Source organism: Mixophyes fleayi, chromosome 5 (assembly GCF_038048845.1).
Source record: "Mixophyes fleayi isolate aMixFle1 chromosome 5, aMixFle1.hap1, whole genome shotgun sequence".
In the NCBI taxonomy this organism is placed as follows: domain Eukaryota; kingdom Metazoa; phylum Chordata; class Amphibia; order Anura; family Limnodynastidae; genus Mixophyes; species Mixophyes fleayi.
In genome coordinates, this window is record NC_134406.1 from 110,335,402 (window position 1) to 110,360,273 (window position 24,872).

Genomic DNA, 24,872 nt, shown 5'->3' on the forward strand with positions numbered 1-24,872 from the left:
CAATTCTTCTGCGCATGCAGCCAGGCCAGCCGATTCCCGGGGAGCCTAGTGGTCAAATATACCTGTTCCAAGTCTCTGCAGACCTGATCTAATCTTGTTTCCTCTGCCCTGGAGGACCTCTTTTGTACCTCAAACTGGGTTATCAGCGTGCCGCGAAGGAACGCTTTGAAGGCATCCCAGAGGACCGACTGCCTGACCGTGGCAGCATTATGTGAAACAAAAAAAACTTACAATCCCCAGTCAAGTCTCTGACGTTCCCATTAGAGTGAGCCAGAATGGGTTAAATTTCCAGAATCTAATTCCAGTATTAGGAGTCAGGACCACAACCAACAATATTGGGGAATGGTCAGATATTCCACTTGAAAGATACACAATTTCTCTAACCAATGAGGCCAACTTATTGGATACTAAAGCCAGGTCTATGCGAGAGAAAACATGATGGGATAATAAGTAGCAGGAGAACACTTTCTGAGAGGGGTTACGAAATCTCCAAATGTCTATTAATCCCATGCCCGTTACCAGTTTGGAAAGAGAGGAGGGCCCGCCACCCATCCCAGAAGCCGACTCTCTCCATCTATCAAGACCCTCATCCATGACTGCGTTGAAGTCACCAAGACACAGTACCGGTACATGTGGTGAGAGGGCAATAAATTTGGAGGCCTTCCTGATTACTTCCAAAATAGAGGGCGTGGGGACATACACGGCGAGGGGAGTATAAGAGGAGAATTGTCTATCAAGGCTCGGAGGACCACATATCTTCCCAGGGGGTCTAGCTGGGCCTCTTCTATCTCAAACCTTAGATTCTTTTTTTAACAATACCGACACTTCCTGTGAATATGAAGAATGCACCGACTGATATGCCCAGCCCACCTAATATTTTTTTCAGGGCCTGACCCTACCTCCCACCAAATGGGTCTCCACAAGGCAAGCTATATCTGGATTGTACTTTTTTAATTGTGTCAGGACCGAAGACCTTTTAGTACGATCATTAAGACCCCGTACATTCCACGAAAAGAGCCGAAGCCCCCCGTTTTTCATCCTAAGAGACCCCCACATCTGTTAGCATATTTCCAAGGGTTAAGTACAGCAACATTTGATATTGTAAAAGCACACAACAACTTACAAATTCAAAGTGAAAAACAGAGAATGTGGCATTCGTTAAACATGTTAGTAGAACTACGTTAAACATGCTATCTAACCACCCAGCCTCCCATCCCCACCCCGCATACCAAGACAAAAACAGTTGTATACCTTTTCCCTTAACCACCCCCTTATCTAACTAGAAAACTAAGAAACTATAACAACCTTACCAATATTAAGGAGAGGAGAGCTAGCTGGTCCTAGTTTGCGACGAAGGGCCCTCCCTCAATATAGTCTCTGCACTCTACAATTTAAATAATAGGACATGTAAGGCACTAAGACATCTTCTCTAAATTACTAACAAAATATAATGCCTATTGATATATGAGACAAGTCTTTTCAAACCAGGATTAAGTCTCATCACTCCAGTGGGTTCGCTCGGGGCCTTCCGTCCAACCAGGCCGTAGCTTCTCTAGGAGTGGTGAAGAAATGTGACCGACCGTCCGCCACCACCTGGAGCCTCGAGGGGAAAAGCATGGCATAAGGTAGTTGCATCTCTCAAAGTCATCGCTTGATTTGGGCTTCAATAGCAAAGTCCGGAAATACTGACACCATATGATTTTCATATTTGAGGGGTCCTTGCGTTCTGGCCAATCAAAGTATAGTGTCTCTGTCTTTATAATGGAGCAACTTGGCTATAAATGTACGGGCCGGAGCCCCTGGCACAAGGGCCTGGGGTGGGAGGCGATGGTACACGCTCGAATGTGAATTGAGCGGTAAAGGCCTCTCTTCCGAATTTCTGCACTAGCCAGGTCTCAAGGAAAGTTTCAGGAGCGGATCCTTCTGCACGCCCAGGGAGACCCACAAAGCGGCCGTTGTTCCTGCGGAGTCGGCCCTCCATGTCAGACATTTTTTGTTTACACAGATTGACTTGCGTGGCTAAGTTCTAACCAGCAGGGCACTCCTTATTCCAGAACACAGATGTATTAGTGCAACACAAATTACTGAGGGCTACTTGTGCACTATTCCCCTCAGGATAATCAAAGACAGTTCCAGACTTTAGTATATGGAGCCAGGGAAGCCCAAACACCCACTACTTCTGTGCAACAGTGCAGGCTGAAACCCAGAGTGGAGACACTTAATGCAGGCAGGGCACCACGGGCGATGAAGCCAGATCCAGTGAGGAGGGAGCAAGGATGGGAGGAGGGAAGGTCCACCAGAGAACCGAATGTCAGAAGGGGGGTGCAGACTCACCCTGACGCTGACTCCTAGGCCGCACAGTCACTCCTCAAAATGGCTGCCTCCCACCCGAAATCTGGGCACCTTGCAGCGGCACACTTCACCGCCTTTGTTATCCCCCAACAATTTACGGGAGGGGGGGAAGCCAGGCGGATTCCCCTCAGATCAGTCGGCACAGATAACGCGAACTCCCAGGTCGCAGGGCCATGTCAGAGATCCTCCACCACCAGCACTCCTCTCAGTTGCAATTAAAGGTACTCCACGCTGACCGGACAGCAATACTCGGACTCCAGGAAGCCTAATCATGCAGTGGGTGCCTGTATACTCCAAGTAGGTGCATAGATAACGGATAATTAAATCGGATATTGCAGGGAGAGCAGCACTGAATGTCCTACGCCATGTCTGGTCAAGTCACGCTCCCCAGCCCCCTCTACTTTAATCAAACGGAGAGAGATGAAAGATGGGACTCAAACCCTTAGAGATCACAACATAAAATACAGATGGGGCTTCCTGTTCGCTCTTCTAGTCCAGAGAGAGGGTAAAGTGTAGTCCGCTAAATCCATAGAAGAAGTTGGATCTCTGCTTAAGAAAATGAACCTTCCTGGGCCGGTACAGTCTTCTGAACACGGCGCTACTCCTCTACCACAGAGAGCTCTGAGGCAAATCTGGCACACCGCTTTCCCCAAGAAGGCCAACCCTCCAATTACCTGAACTTTTATTGCCTATCAAACTTGGGCTCTATCTGCCCCTAGTTGGGCTTCTTTTTATTACTCGGCGAGTGCTTTTGAGTATATACACCTTCAGGACTGTTTTGTTTGTATTTGTTATGTTTGCTTGTGTGCCCTTTCCTTGTCTTACTTTTTCAGGCCTACCAAACATCCTGGACTTCTGCAATTCTTTATCGAATCTACCCACTACATCGCTCTCTACTACGGGCACAGAACTTGCAAGGACTCCTCTCAAATGCCGTTTTTACATATTTATCTGTAGATAAGTCTAATATTTCATTAGATTGTTTTTTTTGTTTTTTACATGCACCATGCACCACAGTCATTTGGTTAGGTATTGTTGTTTTTAGTGATGTCACAAACTGCATTGTTGTTCCACTATGTTGTTGCACTACTACTTTGTCTATTTTATGCTTTGGTCCTCTAATGCACCATGGACCTGTAAGGTTCCTACACCTTTGTAATCCAGCGAATGCCAGGAGCCACACTACCACCATGTCATTAGGACCAGCCTCGGACATCTTTGGGTACTAAGCCGTCTTCATTCCCGGGTCCGTCCTCTCGGGCTACTCATTTTTGTGACCCTAGCCCTCATTTCCTTGTCTTTTTCTATACTTTCCCGACCCTGTTTCGGCCCTTCACTCGAGGCCGTCACTCTGGGCTCCCGGTGGCATAAACACCATTCATTTCTCTCTTTAAGCATTCGCAGTTTAACTACATACCTATGGGTATCAAAATCTTAACGCTTAATGTTAAAGAGCTGAACTGCCCACGGAAGAGGTCCACCCTGTTTCATACTATCACACAACTGAAGGGCAACATAGTGTTTTTACAAGAGACCCACTTCTCTGGCCCCCGCCATCCTGAACTTAAATCCAGACACTATCCTTGCTCTTTTCATGCTTGTGATCCTGTTCGAAAGAAAAAGGGGGTTGCTATTCTTATAGCTAAACATCTTACAGTTACAGTCTCTAAGGAGATAAGGGATCCAGAGGGGCACTATATTCTCTTGATAGGTGACCTCAGTAATATCCCTTACACACTCCTAAATGTTTATGCTCCCAACACGAACCAAGCTCAATTCTTCCATTCCATAAGTGATCTTTTATCCCTGCACTGGGCGGGTAGAGTAATCCTGGCGGGTGACTTTAATACTACTCTAGACAATATTCTGGACAGGTCCTTACTTCCCCCCCAATTAACCCACCATTCCATTGATAATAACTCTAAGGCCCTGAGGTCTCTTCTTTCTCAACACCTTTTATTTGATGCATGGAGAGTCGGGGAGCCCACTGCAAAAAATTTTACTTTCTTTTCACCGGTTCATGGCGTGCACAAGCTCTTGGACATGGTCTTCCTGTGCGTGGATTTAGCTCAACATATACTTTACGTGGATATATCCTATTGACCCGGTGAAAGGGGGATATCGTGGGCCCTCAGTTTTGTGGCGCCTTAATGATAGGGTCCTACTTAACCCTCTTCTCAAATCACAAATAGACACAGAAATTCGCCACTACTATGAGTCAAATGTTGAACCTTCTATTTCCCCCATGGCCCTCTGGGATGCCCATAAGGCTGTAATCCGGGGAAGTCTGATCAGAGCAGCTGTGTATGCTAAAAAAGTGAGGACACAGAAATTCTTGGAGGTTGCCAGACATTTAGCCAGCCTTGATAGAATTCATAAAACTTCGGGCCTGCCAGAGGATCATACTAAACTTGCAGCAGCTAGGGGAGAGCTAAATCTTTTACTTTCCACCAGAGCAGAGAATTATCTTAAAAGTTTAAATCAAACCTTTTATGAAAAAGGTGATAAGGCGGACAGATTACTAGCATCTAAGGGCCTCTAAGCATTTCCTTTCCCAATGCCACTTGCCTAGACTTCTACCAGAGGCAATCCAGCAATTAGGGGCTGACTTTACAATACAAGAAATCTCTGGTGTTATCAAAAACTTGAAATCTAACAAAGCGCCGGGTCCTGATGGTTTCACAGCTACTTATAAAACCTATAATAAACTTATTTCACCTTATCTTGTTGACATGTTTAACAGTGTACTAAAGCAGTGGTTCCCAAACTGTGCCTAGGCTCCCTGGGGGTGCCTCAGTGATCTCACAGGGGTGCCTCGGCCAGGGCTAGTGGTAAGCAAGGCGGAGGACTACTTGGTAATTATTTTGGCTTAGGGGTGCCTTGAAAAAATTATGGAAACTCTAAGGGTGCCTTGAGCTGAAAAAGTTTGGGATCCACTGTACTAAAGGGTGGCTCGTTTTTAAAGGAAGCTCTTGAAGCACATATCATTGTCATCCCAAAAAAGGGCAAGGATCCGTCGGATTGTGCCAATTACAGACCCATATCACTCTTGAACACAGACATCAAGATATACATGAAAATCCTTGCTGACCGGTACTACCTCTTCTGATACACAAAGATCAGGTGGGCTTTATACCAGACCGTCAGGCTTGTGATAACACCAGAATTGTTAGTCTCATTCACTACATTAACTCCTAAAAAACTGTCTGTAGTGCTTTCTCTGGACGCAGAGAAAGCCTTCGACCGAATCAGTTGGCCCTTCATGTTGGAAACCCTTAGGGCATTTGGTTTTGAGGGTATTTTTCTTCAAGGCATTCAAGCTTTATACTCAAACCCCTCTGCTAGGATTTCAGTAAATGGGATGGTCTCTTCCCCGATTCCAATCACCAATGGCACTCGTCAGGGGTGCTCTCTTTCCCCTCTGATATTTGCTCTTGTGATTGAGCCCCTAGCGGCCATGGTCCGCTTTTCCCCAGATATTAAAGGGGTTAGGGTCGTTTCCGAGGAATATAAACTTAGTCTATTTGCGGACGACATCCTTGTTACTTTAACATCTCCCCACATCTCGTTCCCAAACCTGTTTTTCACTCTTACAGCTTATGGCTCGGCTTCTGGTTATAAAATCAACTTATCGAAAACGGATTCCCTCGCTCTCCATGTATCATCTCCCACCTTGGGTCTCCTTAAAAGTAACTTTAACTTTTCCTGGTGGCATAAACAAACTAAGATACCTTGGGGTCTATATTACTGCCCAATATGAATCCTTATATGCAGAAAACTTTCCCTCCATAATTAAAACAATTAAACTAGATCTGCACAGGTGGCAAAAATGTATCTCCTGGCTGGGTCGAATAGTCGTTCTCAAGATGATTATCCTTCCCCGTTTGGTTTATCTTTTCCAAACCCTCCCAGTGCAGGGAACTAGATCCATTCTAATCCAATTGCATCGATGGTACTCTCGATTCGTGTGGCAGCATAAACCCCCACGCACTAGTTTCATTACTTTGCGCAGAGCAACGGTCATCAGTGGCAAGGGGTTTCCTGGACATCCGCTTATATTATATGGCTGCACAACTGAGCCAGGCTGTGGCGTGGTTCACAAAGTGTCAAGGTCCTCGATGGATTGATCTGGAGGCCTCCTGTTGCCATGTATCTTCCTTAGGTTCAGCTCTGGGGGTTCCAATGGGCGCCAGCTCTCTCTGGTTGAAATCTCACCCTATGGACCTCTTCACATGCCAGATCTGGGACTACTGCAAGCTCACCTCCACTCATTCCCCTATAACACCTCTCTGGAACAACCCTGCCTTTACCCCAGGACAATGCTCCTCCCACTTCAATGCCTGACTGGACAGAGATATCAGGATGATGGGGGATGTTTTACAAGCAATGTATTTCACTACCGTTGCTGCGAAAGAAATTTGACTTCCCTAATGTCAGCGCGTTTGCATTTCTCCAAGTAAAACACTATGTTGACTCCCTCCTTAAACCTGATATAACAAGACCTTTTACCCCCCTGGAATCCTTGTGTGTACATTCGCTTCTGGAAAGGGGGATTATTTTCACACTTTATGGCCTCCTAGTCTCCTTCAAACAAATTAACTCTCCCATCCATGAACTCAGGTGGGAGGCTGACTTGGGTGGACCGCCGGATGGGAACTCTTGGGCAACAATTAGAGAGAGAGTCACTAAGACATCCATCTCATCCCTTGTTAAGGAAAATGCATATAACATATATTATCATTGGTATCTGGTCCCCACTAGACTGAAAAGAATATATGGTTCCACCTCTGACTCATGCTGCAGAGGTTGTGGGGAACAGGGGTCCTTTCTCCACGTCTGGTGGTCTTGCCCACGTATTGCCTCTTTCTGGGATGATTTTGCTGCTCTCATCAGTGATGTTACTTCCGTCCAGGTCTCCAAGTGCCCTTGGTCATTTCTCCTCGGCTCCCCCGAGGCCCTAGATAAATATGCAGACAAATTGTCCAATCAAACCCTCAATGCTGCCAGATGTCTAGTTACAAAGTATTGGAAAAATCCTGATTCCCCCCCCTAGACAACAACTACTTAATAAAATTTGGTACCTGGCATCAGAGCCGGATTTAGACCTCATAGGGCCCTAGGTAAGATACTGGTTTGGGACCCCAAATGCCTCCCCCCCCCGGCCGCCCCACCATCGGCTCCTCCTTCACACTGTTTCCCCTTTAGTACACTGTACTCCCTTCATCATCACACTGTGCCCTCCATCATGCTTTTGCCCTTTTATCATCACACTGTGCACCCTTCATCATCACACTGTGCCTTCCATATTTTTTCTCCCCTTGTTTATTTCACCTCACACTGCCTGTTCCACATTTCTGTCATCATGCCCCTCTGCTACATTTTTTTTTTCTATTATGCCTGCACCTCTGATACATATTATTGCCATCATGCCCCTCTGCTACTAATTATTGTCATCATGCCCCTCTGCTACTAATTATTGCCATCATGCCCCTCTGCTCCATATTTCTATTATTATGCCCCTCTGCTCCATATTCTATTATTATGCCCCTCATCTCCATATTTCTATGATTATGCCCCTCTGCTCCATATTTCTTTTATTATGCCCCTCTGCTCCATATTCTATTATTATGCCCCTCATCTCCATATTTCTATGATTATGCCCCTCATGCCCCACATTTCTGTCATCATGCCCCCTCCCTTAATGGCTGTTCCAAATTCCTCTTTCATGGGCCCTCCGTTAGTTAACTTACCTTTTAATTTCCTTTTCTCTGTTCTGTTCTCTTCTTGTTTACTTCTTTTTTTCTATGGCGCGCTGCCGCTGCCACTGCTCCTCCTCTCGGCTCCGGCAGTGCTCCTCTCCTTCCCTGCCACTGAAAATGACGTCGGGCGTGATGACGTCATCACGCCCGACGTCATTTTCAGTGGCAGAGAAGGAGAAGAGACTGCCGGGTCCCGACGGTCAGCTGACTTTTTTTTTTTCTTTCTTAAATCCTTTATTAGCATTATGCTGGCGGCCAGAGGGCGATGGCAGGCGGAGGGGAGCCCCTCTGCCTTGCCTTCCCCACTCACCGTCAGCCCTGGCAGGGCCCTCAGGGTACCGCTGGGCCCTAGGCAGTTGCCTAGCGGTAAATCCGGCCCTGCCTGGCATCTATGGAAAAAAAATCTGCATATCTAAATAAAACCCACATATTCTCTCAAATTTGGGGTGATTGGTTCATTTATAATGGTGCCCATGTTATTATTGTCACTCGGCCCCCGGGGGTCTCGGTCTCACTATTTCGCTGCCCCATAATTCCCCCCTTGTCTTTCTTACCGCTCTCCTTCCCCTTTATACACATCGTTACACTGTTATACTCCCTTATTGGGTCTATTTTCAGTCCTGTGTCACTGCTCCTAATACATATGCTTATACTGGCCTATCATCATAATCAAATTTAGTCACCTGATCTTGCCTTTACTGTTAGATATCATTTGTCTATAATACTTTTTGTGACAAAATCTAATAAAGACTTTTTTAAAAAAAAATAAAAAAAATAAAATAAAAAGATGCTTCATTGCGTCAATCGACCCGCGGGGGTCCCGGATTCGTTCTCAACCCGCCCCCCCCGCCCCCACTCCACCCTTTCTCCCTTTTCCCTACCCACTTTATACATTGTCACACTTCTATACTCTTCTCCAAGGACTTTTTCCAATTCTGTGCTACTATACCCAGTATATGTTTATATTATGCAAATATCCTAATCGAGTTTGGTTTTCAATTCTTGCCTATGCTGTAAGGCAGGCCTGTCCAACCTGCGGCCCTCCAGGTGTTGTGAAACTACAAGTCCCAGCATGCTTTGTCAGTAGACAACCAGTTGATAGCTGGAAGAGCATGCTGGGACTTGTAGTTTCACAACATCTGGAGGGCCGCAGGTTGGACAGGCCTGCTGTAAGGTATCATTTGTTTCTGCTACCTTTTGACCATGTCAGTTGTTTGTATTTTTATGTGACGAAACGTAATAAAGTCTTTAAAAAAAAAAAAAATGAACTTAAACGAGACAGATAAATAGTAAGAGCACATGCCGCCATCTCTTGAGAACGAGAATTAGACCTGCTATCAGCTGTTGAGATGTACTGCACAGCAGAACTCACTGACCAGTGAGAAGAAACAAATCCAACTGAAACAGATCTCCACAGTGCTGAGTTGATGTATTGAAAGTATTTGAACTGTAAGATCAGCAGGCCAGTAGTGGTTTGCATATCTCACCTTAAATAATCAGAGGCTACCCTGCCAGTTAGACTCAGGTGCAACATGTGATGTGATGAGTCTGAGAGAAAAGATGAATCTAGCTCCTAGATCCCCACTACAGCCAAGTAATACCAAACAAAAGCTTTAATTTGGAGAATTGATGAAATTATTAGGACGGTTTAAAACAGAAGGTACTGTTCGTGGACATATGCATGTGCTTACCTTTGAGTTGTGAAAGGACAACGATAACCTTTACTGTCTAGTTCTACATGTGAGCAACTGGGACTAATGCAATTCACTATTCCAGCTAAGCTTCACATGATGGAACATAATCTTTCTGTACCACTGACAAAAGAGCAGCTAATTGTTAGGCTGCTGGCTCTGATCACCAACCCACAGAACTGGATGATAAAGGTCTTCACCTTTAGCAGCCGCCTTTCCCTTAGAGCTAGATGCACTCACCGGTACTCAGATGCCCCCAGGACTTAACTCCAGATATAGCGTGGGTTGGTAATGCAGGACCACAGCGGCAGGCCAGGAGACTGGTAGAAAGCAGCGGGTAGTCAAACGATAGCCAAGGTCAAGGGTCACAAGCAAGAAGGGTAGTCAAATAACACGCCAGAGGTCAGGGTCACAGGCAAAGTTGCAGAGTCCGAGGTACAGGCCAGAAAGGTCAGGGTCACGATAAAACAGGCAGAGTCAAAATCCAAGCAGGGGGTCATACACGAGAAATCCGACAGAGTATCCACAGGACAGGTATAAGGGAACAGGAGCAGGTCAGCAAGACTGGGACAGCAAAGCTATAACCGGCAGTGAGGCTCAGTCCTCAGTGCCTTAAATACTACTACCAGCCAATCAGAGCCTAGCTCTGAAATTACTCACAGCCCCTGCCTAATATACCAAATAGATTAATTTGCCTACAGGCTAGTACATATCAGAAGGCCACTTAATCAGCCCACAGGCTGTGATATTTGTTGCGCATGCACCCAGCTATTTGCTGTACATGCGCCCGGAGCACCTAGGGACAGTTTTCGGCGTACGGCCGTTGCCCTGGAATTTCTGGAAGCGACGGCCTGGTCGTCATAGCGACGGCCAGGACGTCGGGAGGAGACACAGCGAGTCGCGGTGGTGCCCGCGGGCACCGCCATGACTAACAGTACCCCCCCCCTTGAGGAGGGGTTAAGGAACCCCGACACCCAGGTTTCCTAGGGAATTTTTTGAAAAATTCCTTCAGATGTTGTGAAGCATGAAGTCGTCTTCGCGGGACCCAGGACCGCTCTTCCAAACCACGATTCCTCCACTGTACTAGGAAGTGCACCTGACCCTGCACTCTTTTAGAGTTGAGAATCTTCTGAATGGTGTATTTTTGCGGTTTGTTCCGATTCTGCAGATGCGAACTTGAAGGCTGGTATTGGTCAGAGTATAGCACAGGCTTAAGCAGAGAGCAATGTAATGTGTTGGGGATCCTCAATGAACCAGGGATTTTCAATCTAAAATCTACAGAATTAATCTGCTTGACAATGAAGAAGGGACCGATGAATTTAGGCCCCAGATTCTTGCAAGGCTGTCTGAGCCAAATATTGCATGTAGAAAGCCACGCTTTCTGGCCCACTTTGAGGGAAAAGGTGGTACGGTGGCGATCCGAATTTTTTTTGCAAAGAATGAGGCTTGCACTTTTTTTCAGATGGCCTTAAGATCAGCGGCTGTGGAACAAATCTCCGGAATACCAGCGGATTTGAGGGAATACAAGGAATTGGACCTGGGATGAAAACCAAAATTACAGTAGAATGGAGAAGTTTGAGTAAATGAATTACATGAATTATTATAGGCAAATTCTGCCCAGGGTAACAAGGAGGACCAGTTGTCGTGAAATTCAGAAGTGTAACATCATAAGAACTGCTCTAAAGACTGGTTAACCCTTTCAGTTTGCCCATTAGACTGAGGGTGGTTTGCAGACGAGAGGCTAATCTTGATCCCAAGAAGGGTACAAAAGGATTTCCAGAATTGTGCTATGAATTGGGAACCACAATCAGAAACGATGTCAGTAGGAAGTCCATGGAGATGGAATATATGCTGGATGAACAGTATAGCCAAATCCCGAGCACTAGGGAGCCTGGGTAGTGGTATGGTGTGACATTCTGCTGAAGCGGTCAACTACCACCCACATGGTGTTGTGTCCTGCAGAGAGTGGCAGATCGACTATAAAGTACATTGACAAGTGTGTCCAGGGTTTTGCAGGAATGGGCAATGGAACCAACTGGCCTACAGCACAACTCCTGGGAACTTTATTCCTGGCACAACCCTCACAATAGAGGACATAACTTTTGACATCAGCAGACAATGATGGCCACCAGACAGTACGGGAGAGGATCTCTGATGTTTTCTGAATTCAAGGATGTCCAGCAGTCTTACTATCATGTGCTTCTGCAAGTACCGCCTTCCTTAAATGAACTGGAACAAATAAACATCCCTCCGAGTATTATCAGGAGCTAAGCTTTGAAACCTTTGAAGTGTGATGCTCAGGTCTTGGGTTAGCCCAGCATGGATTATGGAAGAGGGAATGATAGGCTCTGAATTTGTAACTGGAACATGGTGTGCAAAGAAGCTTCTAGACAGAGCATCTGCCCGGACATTTTTAGAACCTGGTCGGTAGGTGATCACAAAATTGAAGCGGGTGAAGAATAGCGACCAACGGGCCTGTCTGGGGTTCAGGCATTTGGCCGAATGTATGTATTGGAAATTCTTGTGATCCGTTATAACAGAAATTAGATGTGTAGCGCCTTCCAGCCAATGTCGCCACTCCTCAAAGGCCCATTTGATCGCCAATAGTTCCCGGTTACCCACATCATTGTTGGCTTCTGCTGAAGAGAACTTACGAGAAAAGTAGGCACATGGATGCAAGTGGTGAGTATGGGGGTCCTTTTGAGATAAGATGGCACCAGCACCGACGTCGGAGGCATCGACTTCAAGAACAAATGGTACTTCGGGATCTGGTTGTCTAAGGACCTGAGCAGATACAAAAGCTTTCTTTAAGGTCTCAAATGCGGCTACTGCTTGAGGCGACCAGTTAGTTGAATCCATTCCTTTGCGGGTCAAGGCGACAATAGGAGCCACAATGTCAGCAAAGCCACAAATAATATATAATGAGAATAAACATTCTCATGTGTCATAAATAAAAGAGGTATGTCCCTTGGAAAAGCCAGGAAAGAAATGCACTCCCTGAAGCTCTACTATGGGCCCAGCCAAAACTAGTACCATTGGTTGACTCAGTACAGCCTACCTCCTCTCCCCGGTTGGTTAAACTGATCACATATCCACCAGGATTGATTCAAATTTCTACTGCTTATTTCCATTTATATTTGTGGTGAAGACTAGGTCTGGGCCTTTATAAAGAAGCACAAATACTGCAGTTGTCTCTATCTCTCTTCAGGACAGTCTGCTCCTCACTGCCCCTCATCATGACGACCGGTACGTCACTTCCGCTGCTACCCGGCCGTTGCCAGGGCAACAGTCAGGATGCTCCTCCAGCCCCTGTACGTGTCCCGGCAGGCAAAACACAGCCGGGCGCGTGAGTTAATTAAATTAGTGCTGCGACCTGGCAAGCTGTTACCCGGGCCCAGTATTATTATTACCAGCTGGGTCCCATTATCCCCTCCTCCGTCGCGCTCCGCAATGGATGTCGGGCGGGCGTGATGACGTCATGCCCGACATGCACTGCGAGCGCCGCACGGAGGAGGAGACCAGGGAGGGAGCCGTATCGCCAGCTGACCACAAGGTAAGTATTTTCTTCTTTCTTTTCAGGTTTTTTTTTTGGTGCTGCCTCAGACGGGCCTACCTGGGCTGCAGGGCCCCCGGGCACCTGCCCATTGTGCCCAATGGTAAAGACGGCCCTGGCTGTGGCAAGCCCAAACGGAAGAGCTCGAACTGATAGTGAGCTGAGCCTACCGTAAATCTGAGAAGCGGCTGATGCCCCTCCCTGATCGGCACATGAAGATAGGCATCCCTGATATCTATTGATGCCATGAACTGGCCTGCTTCCAGGCCATCTATGACAGATCTTAGGGATTCCATCCTGAAAGAATCTACTCTCAGATGCAGATTTAGCTGCTTGAGGTTCAGCACTGGTCTGAATGAACCATCCGGTTTCTGTATCAAGAATAGGTTTGAGTAAAACCCCTCCCTTCTTTGGTACTCCAGAACCTGTACAATAACCTTCTTTAAAAGAAGCAAAAAAATCGACAGAAGAGAGCATTGCCTGTCTTTTTTGAGGACAGCGGGGTAAACTGGTTACAAAAAACCTGTGTGGAGCAGGCTCCACCAACTCTATCATGTAACCCCTTCTCATGATCCCCTGAATCCACCTGTCCGCTGTCCTCCCACTCCGTTATCAGAGGAGGGTGGTAGTCATGCTGTTGGTCTATCCGGCAGCTTGGCGGAAGAGGACCTTGCTGCCGTGGAGGAAAAGGATGACCTTCCTCTAAGCGACTGTCTCCTACCTCCAGCAGCCCTTGACCTGACTGTCTGGCCTCTGCCAGACGCGCCACCGCGAAAAGGCTGTCTAAAAGAACTAAACCTTGGAACTCTGGGTCTGGGAGCATTCACAGGCAAGGACGTACTCCTACCCCCCAAGGCCTGTGAGATCCAGGAGTCCAACTCTGGACCAAATAGCATCCCACTAGTATACGGAATGGATTCTAATGATCTTTTTGACTCCAAATCCGCATCCCAGGCTCTTAACCATAATGTTCTTCTTGCTGCTACTGCTGTAGCAGAAATAGATGATATGGAGGCTGAAATCTGAGCCGCCTCATATATATATATCCTGCCGCCTCCTTAAGGTGCATGGCCAGGGGGAGCTGTTCCGAATCCTGTAATGCGGACTCTAGCTGCCCAGCCCAGGCTTCCATAGCCCTTGCTACCCTGGCCGAAGATAATGCCGGTCTGAAGCTTGTACCAGCAGCCGTAAAGACTGATTTCAAAAAAATTTCCAACTTACGATCGGTCGAATCCTGTAGGGCTGCTGTTCCTGGTACGGGTAGCGTGGTCTGGCGAACCAGTCTCGCCACAGGCGCATCTACTCTCGCCACCTGTTCCCATCTGGTCATGTCCTCCTCTTGTAAACGATATAATGAACCAAATTTTCTAGGCACAGTGAACCTCTTGTCCGGATGCTTCCAAGAGGCCTCTGCAATATCTCTCAGCTCTGCTGAGGGAGGGAACCTGACCACCTGTTTTAGAAGCCTTCTTAAAGATAGACTGGTCCAAGGACCTCGTCTCCTCTATTTCAATAAACCCCAAGGTCTGACGTACTGCTTTTACCAGATCGTCCATACCCTGGTGCCCGGAGCTTCCTTCTGATTCTATTAATGAAAGATCAGAATCCTCTAACAATTCACCTTCCTCCACCGAGGATCCCTCTGAATCAGATAGAGACAACAGCGTATTAGCTGATCTATGTCTTTTATAACTACGAATATGTCTAAGATTTTCCAGCAATTGGTTTAGTCAGTCAAGACCTCTAGCCACTGCCGACCATCCCGCCTCCCCACTGTGGGGTGACCCTTGCAGTGCCGGGGAAGGAAATTGTACAACATCTGGAAGTAATGAACTACTCATTTCCCCTCCTAACTTCACTGGGGTTGTATCTCAGAGGTAGATGGAAGTCTCATAGCCACCACTGGGATCTCTGCTGGTTTAGATAACAGGTTCACAAGGGTATTAACACCCTGTGAAAAGGTTGCCATCCACTCTGGAGGCTCTGTCCCCTGATTTTTAATGGGGCTGTCTTTAGGCTGCAATATTACAGGTGTCACAGCACAACCAGCACAAAGCCCCTGATCCAGACGTTCACTGGTTAATTTAACATTACACTTTGAACAGATCATATGTTTGGCACGTGTTGCTTTACTTTTATCAGCCATTATTGGGAGAAAAAACAAAGCCACAAACAACCAGACAAGCACAAACACTCAATAGTTATCAGAAATACTAACTAAGTATGTCTTAACACATTACAGCATCTCTGAATCAACACAGGAGAGCCAAATTTTGTTGTTTTATACAGGCTCTACTTAATATATATGCCCATAACAATTATACTTCTCTAGCCATGCAATATAGAGAAAATAAATGATACTTAGCAAGGAGATGTTTGCCAGCAGCTGTGCCTCCTCCAAATGGCTGCTGTGTCCTTCCTTCCGTAATTTGGCGCCAAAAGGAATCTTCCACCTGCTCACTCAGCGGGGGAGGGGGGAGGTTTTCTAACTTCCCCCTCCCTGGCTCTCTCTGTTTCACCTGTGCAGACTGACAGTAATTTCCACTTCCTGTGAGTGGAATCACTGCTATCCGCTCCTCTATTCCCCTCTGCAAAGCGCGACCATTAGCTCAAGTTACCCCTCCTCTTCCCTTGAGGAGGGGAATTGGTATATTCCATGGCCCCGGGGACGGCAAGAGCACCGGTGCTTACTGCCTGTGGCAGCGCCTCACTCTGCTAGCAGTGTGAGAGCGCATCTCACACTGCGAGAAGTCTCACTGTTTCCAACCTGTCAGAGGGTGCCGCGGCTCCCCCGCTGTACAGTGCTTCTCTGCTCAAGAGTGCGCTCTGTCTCACAGAGCCACTCGTGCACTATGTCAACAGATAAAAACAAAAAAAGCCTAAACCCAGTGAACTCAGTTCACTGTGCAGCTCTCCAAACTTCAGCCCATACTCCTAGGGCACCTACTTCAAACTGAGTTCTGTGGGGAAGGGGCGGGGGGATATGCCTGTCAGCAGCAAAAGATTAACTATTTGGGTGCCAGACTCCTCCCTACCCTACCACATTGTTAGCAGTGTCCCCCCAGATGGATGAAAGAGAAATAACACATTAATCTGTGATCACTTGCATCCTGAGGAAGTATAGGAAGTCTACCAGCCAGTCTAATTACCACCCTGTGCCTTCAGGCTCAACAGACATGTTGGTCATTCAGCGATGAAAAGGTCTAATTAACATGAGATTACCAGTCTTCAAAAACACATCCCCTCCACTCAGATGCTTACTTGGGACTCCCTATAGGAAATTTTTTTTACAAAACACAAACATGACATACTGTCTCCGAAATCAATACATTTCCATACAAACACATACCAACATAAAAAAATAAGTACATTTGCGGTTATGTAAATTGGCGCCTGCACCACTAATTGAAATAAATTTCTACAATAAATAATTTCTACGTGATCCAGTCACTAGGGTTTAAACAAATCAAGTTCAATGATGAATTGCAAAGCTAATTTGGTTGGTAAACATCAAAGTTCCACCAAGATAATATGTTTAGACAGCATAACCTTAATGTGAATGGGGAACACTGTTCCAGTCTCACCAGAGCAATTTTGTTGTCAAAACACTGAATGCAACTTAGAATTATGATCCTATTCTCACGGTTTTGAAGTCCTGAGGCTGTGAATTTGTTTTTAAACCAGTTAATGAGACAAATCTTGCAAACCTGTATGTTTAACTACAATTTTCAAGAAACACTTGCATGCTGTTTATCAGTTAACAAATGCTTATGGGGTTTTCTGCTGCAATCATCTTGTCAGCGCTTTTTACATACAATAACCTCTGATATTCAGTATTAGCTTTTAAAGAGGCAACATACGGTATCTCCCAAATTTAGAAGTCGTAGACATTAGATACTAGTTGGGAGGAGAGATCATCAACTTAGGGTAATGCGACTTTCACACTTACTACTAACATCCAAGCTGCATCTCTATTAGCACTCAATATAAAGTAATGAAGTGTCATACAGTGTTAATAAATGCAAATGTTGCATTTTCCATGTATTGAAATACTAACACTCTCACATCCATCATTTACCACTTTATAAATCTGCTTTCCTGCAGTAATAAGTAATCCCAAAATAAGTCCACAACTTAATGTAAAATAGCTGCAATGCTTACAAATTAAGTATGATCAGCTGGAGAAGTCAATAAGCAGACATGCATTAAGAAGCAGCTAGATAGTGCCCTCATCACGTATCTTTACTCAAGGCCTCCATTACCCTCAAAAAACATAGCTGTGTATGCATCCAGATCTCATTAGGCCAGGGGGCAGTACTCAGTTGCCCCCGAGTCTTGTGTGCAAGGTAGTATAGGGTTAACTAGAAGCTTGTGCGAACAATAGAATATTTGAGGCAGAACCCTTAAGTAATGACAGCAAAATACACCAAGCAACCAAAGGTGTAACAAACGTCACAGAAAGAGAGTAAAGAAAAGTTAGGTACCAATCCTAATTCAGGCAGTGCAGGCAGCAAACAGAACAGCAGGGGTCAAAAGAAAAAGATAATCTTTAACAGACTGAGGTCAGCGCAGATGGCAGAGAAGAATGGTCAAAAATGACTTGGGTCAGTAACAAGCATGATTATCAAAAACAAAAACCCACAGCATACAAAACCAGATACAAATACTCTATCACTGGCAATGAATATGTGCTGCTGACAGCCTTATAAACCAATCCAAATTAAACAGCCCAGCCCTCACAGAACTAATGAATCAATGCCTAGCACCTGTTTACTCCTGGAGTCCATGAAGGCAACTGATGAACAATCTAATTGACCTGAGATGCAAAGGTATAACTGAGGCTGTCATGGTTTCTAGCCCAGAATCTGGCACAACTGACAAACACTCCTTCACTTAGCAAAGTCCTCCCCTGGCTCACTTTCTACTTCTCCAACCACTGCTTTGATTGATAAGAACCATTTACAACCTTGATACTACCAAAACACTCATCTCACACCTGAACTACTTTAATATCCTCCAATCTTACTCAGCAGTTTCTTCTGCACTTTAATCCATTCTCAACACTATGGTGAGACTAATTTTCCTCTCCTGCCAATCTGTAACCCAAGGCTTCCCATTCCCTACAAAATCCCACAAAGCCCTCACCCACTACTCCTCCCCCTACATTTCCATCTTCATGTTATTCCACACTGCCTTCTTGCCTTGCAAATGACGACACCTCCAAATTAATAATATCACACTACCATCTGCAAGACTTCTCCAGTGTGACTCTGCACTGATGGAATACACTCCCACACCGAATCACTCTTCACTAGACTACAAAGTTTTAAAGGCTTCTTCTAAAGCCACCTATTCATCAAAACCTGTGAGGCTCCCACCGACCTCCATTCTCGCTGACCCAACCAACCTCTGCCCACATTCACACTCCATGTCAACCCTACTTGTCTCAGCCTCACCACTCCCCATTGGATTGTAAGTTCTCTACTCTTCGTGCATCCTTGTGTAATGCATCGTGCATGTTCTTTATGACACTTGTTTGTTTTATACCTTAGCAGTTATGTCTTATGTTCAGTATTATGTATCGCTTTTGCTTGCTTTCTCTTTTGCCCGTTGGTCTATTGCCCCACTATGTGCGCTGCAGAATTTTGTGGCAACATATAAACAATAATAATAATTACCAAGTGCATTATCTATATAATACTTTTTCATTTATTAAAGGCTAATGTTTAATCTCAATTTCAAATTTCTGAAGATTAACACCAATTAAATGCTCACAGAAACAAATAGGGTTTTAGGAGATTAGGAGTGTACTAATCTTGTGAAAGGTAGTGACCAGTCCACTTGTGTGATTGCCTGTTGCTTCCTGCTTACCTTAATTCCTCTCCTAAAACAGTGGCATAGTCCTTAACTTTGACAATGTGTGGCAGTGGTAAGAACAAGGTACGAGAAATATGAGGCACCCGTCAAATTGATGTGGAAAGATTGTGGGGTCAAAACACACATTTATACATCTAACTATTGGCAGCACGGTGGCGTAGTGGTAGCACTTCTGCCTCACAGCACTGGGGTCATGAGTTCAATTCCCGACCATGGCCTTATCTGTGTGGAGTTTGTATGTTCTCCCTGTGTTTGCGTGGGTTTCCTCCGGGTGCTCTGGTTTCTTCCCACACTCCAAAAGCATACTAGTAGGTTAATTGGCTGCTATCAAAATTGACCCTAGTCTCTACCTGTCTGTCTCCCTCTCTGTCTGTATGAGTCTGTCTGTGAGTGTGTGTCTATATTAGGGAATTTAGACTGTAAGCTCCAATGGGGCAGGGACAGATGTGAATGAGTTCTCTGTACAGCGCTGCGGAATCAGTGGTGCTATATAAATAAATGATGATGATGAACTATTCTCTCATGTATATGTGTATAATTATTTGTATCAAAGTAAAAGAAAAATGTTTAATCACCCAGCAGAAGTAAAACTAAATAAAATAAAAAAAAATTAAGAGTCAGAATGAATGAACAAAATTGCAGACTTTATATAAAACACACATTCAAGCATATAATTTATATTTCGGCTCAATAGGAATTATATTGTCAAAACATTAAAACTGAACATAAAATATTTCAGCTGAAACAACAAGGGAAGATACCTATATTTTTACAGAACATATAATTTCATTGTGGTAACATAATTAGATTTAGCAACACATGATTGTACTATTGCAGCTGCCTGTGCTTGAAATTAGGTGGTAAGATACTGGATTTTCTATTGGCACAGAAGCATAGTAGTTGATACAAATAAAAATTGCTTTTAAAGTTTAAAATATTGTAATTTCACATTCCTTATTTTGAGCCAGGTAAAAGATCCAGATTGATATTTTTTAAGTTAAAAAGAACACAATGTATTTTTTCTATTTGACAATTATTAACCTTTGATTTCAAAATATCTTCAACCAGTGGGAAATATATATATCATAACGATCCAAAAACATGCTGCTTCAGTCAAAACATGCTTGGAACAACAACTTAAATAAGGGTGCAAGTAATTTCTACAATGATGCAAAGTGCCATATCAAACACCATGGTATTTCAAGCTTGGGTTTCAGTTGATCACGTCTTGTCATAGGTAATGTTTCTTTAACATTTTGAATATTGTCTCACATATCATGTAAATAAGCGCAATGGAATGTTAGTGACTACAGTATGGAATGGAAATTTAACGAGTTTAACGATTATATACAATCTTCCAGAGCTTCGGTACACCAAAGTCTCAAATTTTGAGTAATGCACAGTAGTCTCTGCACAAAAGGCAGTCCTTGCAAGCAAACATTAGCGGCTTGTGAAATTTCTTCTCCCTTAAAAAGTAAGCTACACAGTTTTACAATTTTCTTGTAATAATTCCAATTTGCCAGTATAAAATAAAATATATCAGAAACAAAACTGAGAAGAAAGCTGTGGGAAACATTATTAAGAGGAAACACATTTTAGGATTTTGGCAATGTAGACAATATAGCGTCTGGAAAGGTTTACCACAGCATTCAAAAATACTCGTTGATAAATTCACTAGTTTCTTCATTGCACGCCATATCTTTCAAGTAAGAGATAGAAGGTAGTCCATATGAATGAAATCTAGTTTATATGTGGCTTCCGTTTTGGTTTCTCTTCATAGGATTCACCATATTCATTCACTCTAGTTTTATCCACAGGATAAAGCCTAATGGGTAGAAAACACAGCATTAATATGTAATATGGCTTTTGGGATTGCATCATACAAACTTTATAAATTAATTCATATTATTGCTTTTATTTTTGTGTTCTGCTCCTCCTTAGTAAAACATACTAGTAAATATATGTAATTTATATTATACACACACACACAATAGTGTGCTGAAGTTTGGAATCACTAATACCACGTTCACACTGCCGCCCCAGCAATATCCTGGGTTTTTGAATCCGGGATATTGCAGTGTCACAGAGCATCCCAGCTCATCAGACCCTGTTCTCACTGCACTTTGGAACCAGGAAATTTCCGGGTTGACCCCATTCATACTAAACCCAGGTCTGCCCTGGCAATAAGCGTGAGTCATCACAAGAGGACCTTTGATTGACTGACAAAGATGGTCAGTGAGTCAGCATTTTAAAGTGTAAAGAGAACAAAAATAAATGTTTTACAGTGGCATACTGAAACAACTAAAATACTAGAATGCTTCTATAAGAAGCACTCCGGTCCACCGATTTTCAAACTAAATAAAATTTGTACATTGTCTTATTAAAGAATTTTTCATGTCTGGATCTACATGAGGCAAAATATTAGAAAATAGAAAGTCGTGAATAGAAGTGAAAATCTAGTACTCAGAATGTTTAATATCTACTCTGAACACATCAAGAGGGCTAAAGTATTAGGATAACCAATAAATTCTTGTGACAAGTATTCACTCAATATTCAAATTTCATCATGAAAAACACTGACATTAAATCACATGCATTAGTTCAGATTCTGATTGATCATTTTTAACCTGAAATTTGCAATGAATTGTGTGTGACACATACAGGACAGACACAAAAAAAGATTTCTTTTTATATGGAAAAAAAAAAAAAAAGAAAATCAACACATAACTAGAATTGATCCACCACATAAGAATAAAAAAATTATTGTGATAAATCTCTTTACCCCTTCAGAGAGTAAACTTGTATTACAGTATGATATATATCTATATCTAGATATATATCTATATCTAGATATATATCTATATCTAGATATATATCTATATCTAGATATATATCTATATCTAGATATATATCTATATCTAGATATATATCTATATCTAGATATATATCTATATCTAGATATATATCTATATCTAGATATATATCTATATCTAGATATATATCTATATCTAGATATATATCTATATCTATCTATATCTATCTATCTATATCTATATCTATATCTATCTATATCTATCTATATCTATCTATATCTATATCTATCTATATCTATCTATATCTATATCTATCTAGATATAGATATATCTAGATATAGATATATCTAGATATAGATATATCTAGATATAGATATATCTAGATATAGATATATCTAGATATAGATATATCTAGATATAGATATATCTAGATATAGATATATCTAGATATAGATATATCTAGATATAGATATATCTAGATATAGATATATCTAGATATAGATATATCTAGATATAGATATATCTAGATATAGATATATCTAGATATAGATATATCTAGATATAGATATATCTAGATATAGATATATCTAGATATAGATATATCTAGATATAGATATATCTAGATATAGATATATCTAGATATAGATATATCTAGATATAGATATATCTAGATATAGATATATCTAGATATAGATATATCTAGATATAGATATATCTAGATATAGATATATCTAGATATAGATATATCTAGATATAGATATAGATATAGATATATCTAGATATAGATATATATCTAGATATAGATATAGATATAGATATATATATATATATATATAATGCAGACAGACACACCCTAATCCGGGAATATGGAAACTTTTACATATGCAAGTATATGAAAAAGAATGGATGTGTACTTACCATCTTTGATACAAATAAATTAGGAAGACCACATCATCTCTAAAACATGCCAGTCTGTGTGATGTTGGCATAGTAATAATAAAGGCAAAGATATCATCAATAAATGTATTAAATGCCTGTTGGAAGAGAAAAGAAAAGAATAATATAGTTCACAGAATAATGGAAATACTGACACAAATAAGAGCTTATTCTATAATGAACTTAAGCATAAGCTGGAGAATGTTATATTAGCAGAAGAAAACCATAAAAAAAAATAAAAAAAGGTGTGCTTTCTCTCTACAGACCGTCACATTGTGAATTTCGCCTTTGGGATTAATTGCACTGATCTATTGATCAGGCAGCGCACCTTGTATAAATGTTTTAACAGAAATGGTTGAAACGTGTAAATATTAAATAGATATAAATGTATTTTAGACTGACCCTGGTGATCTCATGGGGAACGGGGGCGCCGCAGAAGCAGCCACTGAGCAAAGCAGTGACAGCTACCTGCTGCATTTCAGTCCCAGCCTTCGAACAATGACAGGGAGGCTTTTGATGGCGCCTCCTGGAATCCAATGAATCCAGGAGACTCCTTGCTCACCGAGATTCCAATTAAGCAGAAGTGCCATAAGGAAGCCTGCTACAGTAGTGGCAGAAGGGAGAATGCTACTCTGGGGTCTGGCTATCTGGCTACCATCTGTCTGGTGCAGATTTCAGCTTGGAGGGAGGATCCAAACTCTACCACTGACTACAATATTAAAAGTGCAAATCAGAGCCAGGCTAATTCACGTGCAAGATAAGAGAATCAACCTTGACTGGTTGAAGGGACAGGGGGCTGCCAACCTGTGTGTTTTAAAATGTGCACAAAAGGTAGCAAAGTGTATAAGTGTGTGCATTAGTCATCCCTACCTTGCAGCGACGTGCAACCATTTTAGCAAAAAACACAACACTGCATAAAAATCCTGCTCTATTCCTGCAAGACGCATATAACTGCTGAATTCCCGTGACCTACAGATAAAAGCTAACCCTCTAGTCCTCACCTGGCTGTCCTGTGCTGAACCCACCACAATGAATCAATGCTCAGCATGCGTGATCCAAAGCAAACGTTCAGGAGGAACCAACCATAGACACTGCTAAAAAGCTGTTGCAGCAGCTAAACACACCATCCAGAAGTATTCCAGATGCCAGTTAAGGAACACAGTGGGGCAGTAACTACTCTACTACAACTGGGGGCATCATTGTGGAGCATTATCAATACTTGACACCTACAGGCAGTGAGTGTGTGGTGGGAGAAAAACCATCAGTTGAAATGGTCAGTAACGAGTTACTGACAGTTAGAGGACCCCCAAGACAAAACTATAAGGCTACTGACCCAAAGAGGGCGGCTGAGTAAGACCATCTTGTCACATTAAAATTGAAAGGAGGGCATTGGTAATTAACATGGGGATTTGGGGACAGATACAATAGCCAAGTAGGCTTGCAGACTTAGTAAATTATTATACATCTCTCTCAAATGAAAACTTCACCTTTAAGAATTTTTTAATAATTATACTGGGCAAACAGTTAAAATATTGTTCCTTTGTATCTTTCTTACAATATAAAGAGATGCTGTAAATAAATTCCCACTTGCGCCCTTATCACGCTTACTGCCATTATCAAGCAGCTCAGGGTCATGCAAGAAGACTTACCAAGCTGAAACCTGGGGCCTGGTTCATCAAGGTACGCAAACTCATTCGCATCTGCTAAACGGGACTTGAGCTACGTAAAACACCACATACGCAGCGCAAACAGAGCAGATACGGCACTCAAAGTCAACTCAATCTCAAACTCCAACGCAAATATAACGGTTTGCGTCACTCAAAGTATGAAACACAGATGCGTATGCGTTTGCGTACCTTGATGAATCAGGGCCCTGGTTATTGATGTGGCT

The 24,872-nt window shown here is 43.2% G+C and overlaps 1 protein-coding gene across 1 annotated transcript in view; it reads right to left on the minus strand.

Annotated features, from left to right (window-relative positions):
• Positions 1–19,855: 19,855 nt before the first annotated feature.
• Positions 19,856–24,872, minus strand: part of CLPTM1L (CLPTM1 like) — a 38,192-nt gene continuing 33,175 nt past the window's right edge. Inside the window, exons 17-18 of the mRNA XM_075212672.1 lie at positions 22,964–23,079; positions 19,856–21,057 (exon numbers count right to left, since the gene is read on the minus strand). Coding sequence (XP_075068773.1) covers positions 20,973–21,057; positions 22,964–23,079 — 201 coding nt within the window. The 3' untranslated portion in view covers positions 19,856–20,972. The remainder of the gene's footprint in view (positions 21,058–22,963; positions 23,080–24,872) is intronic.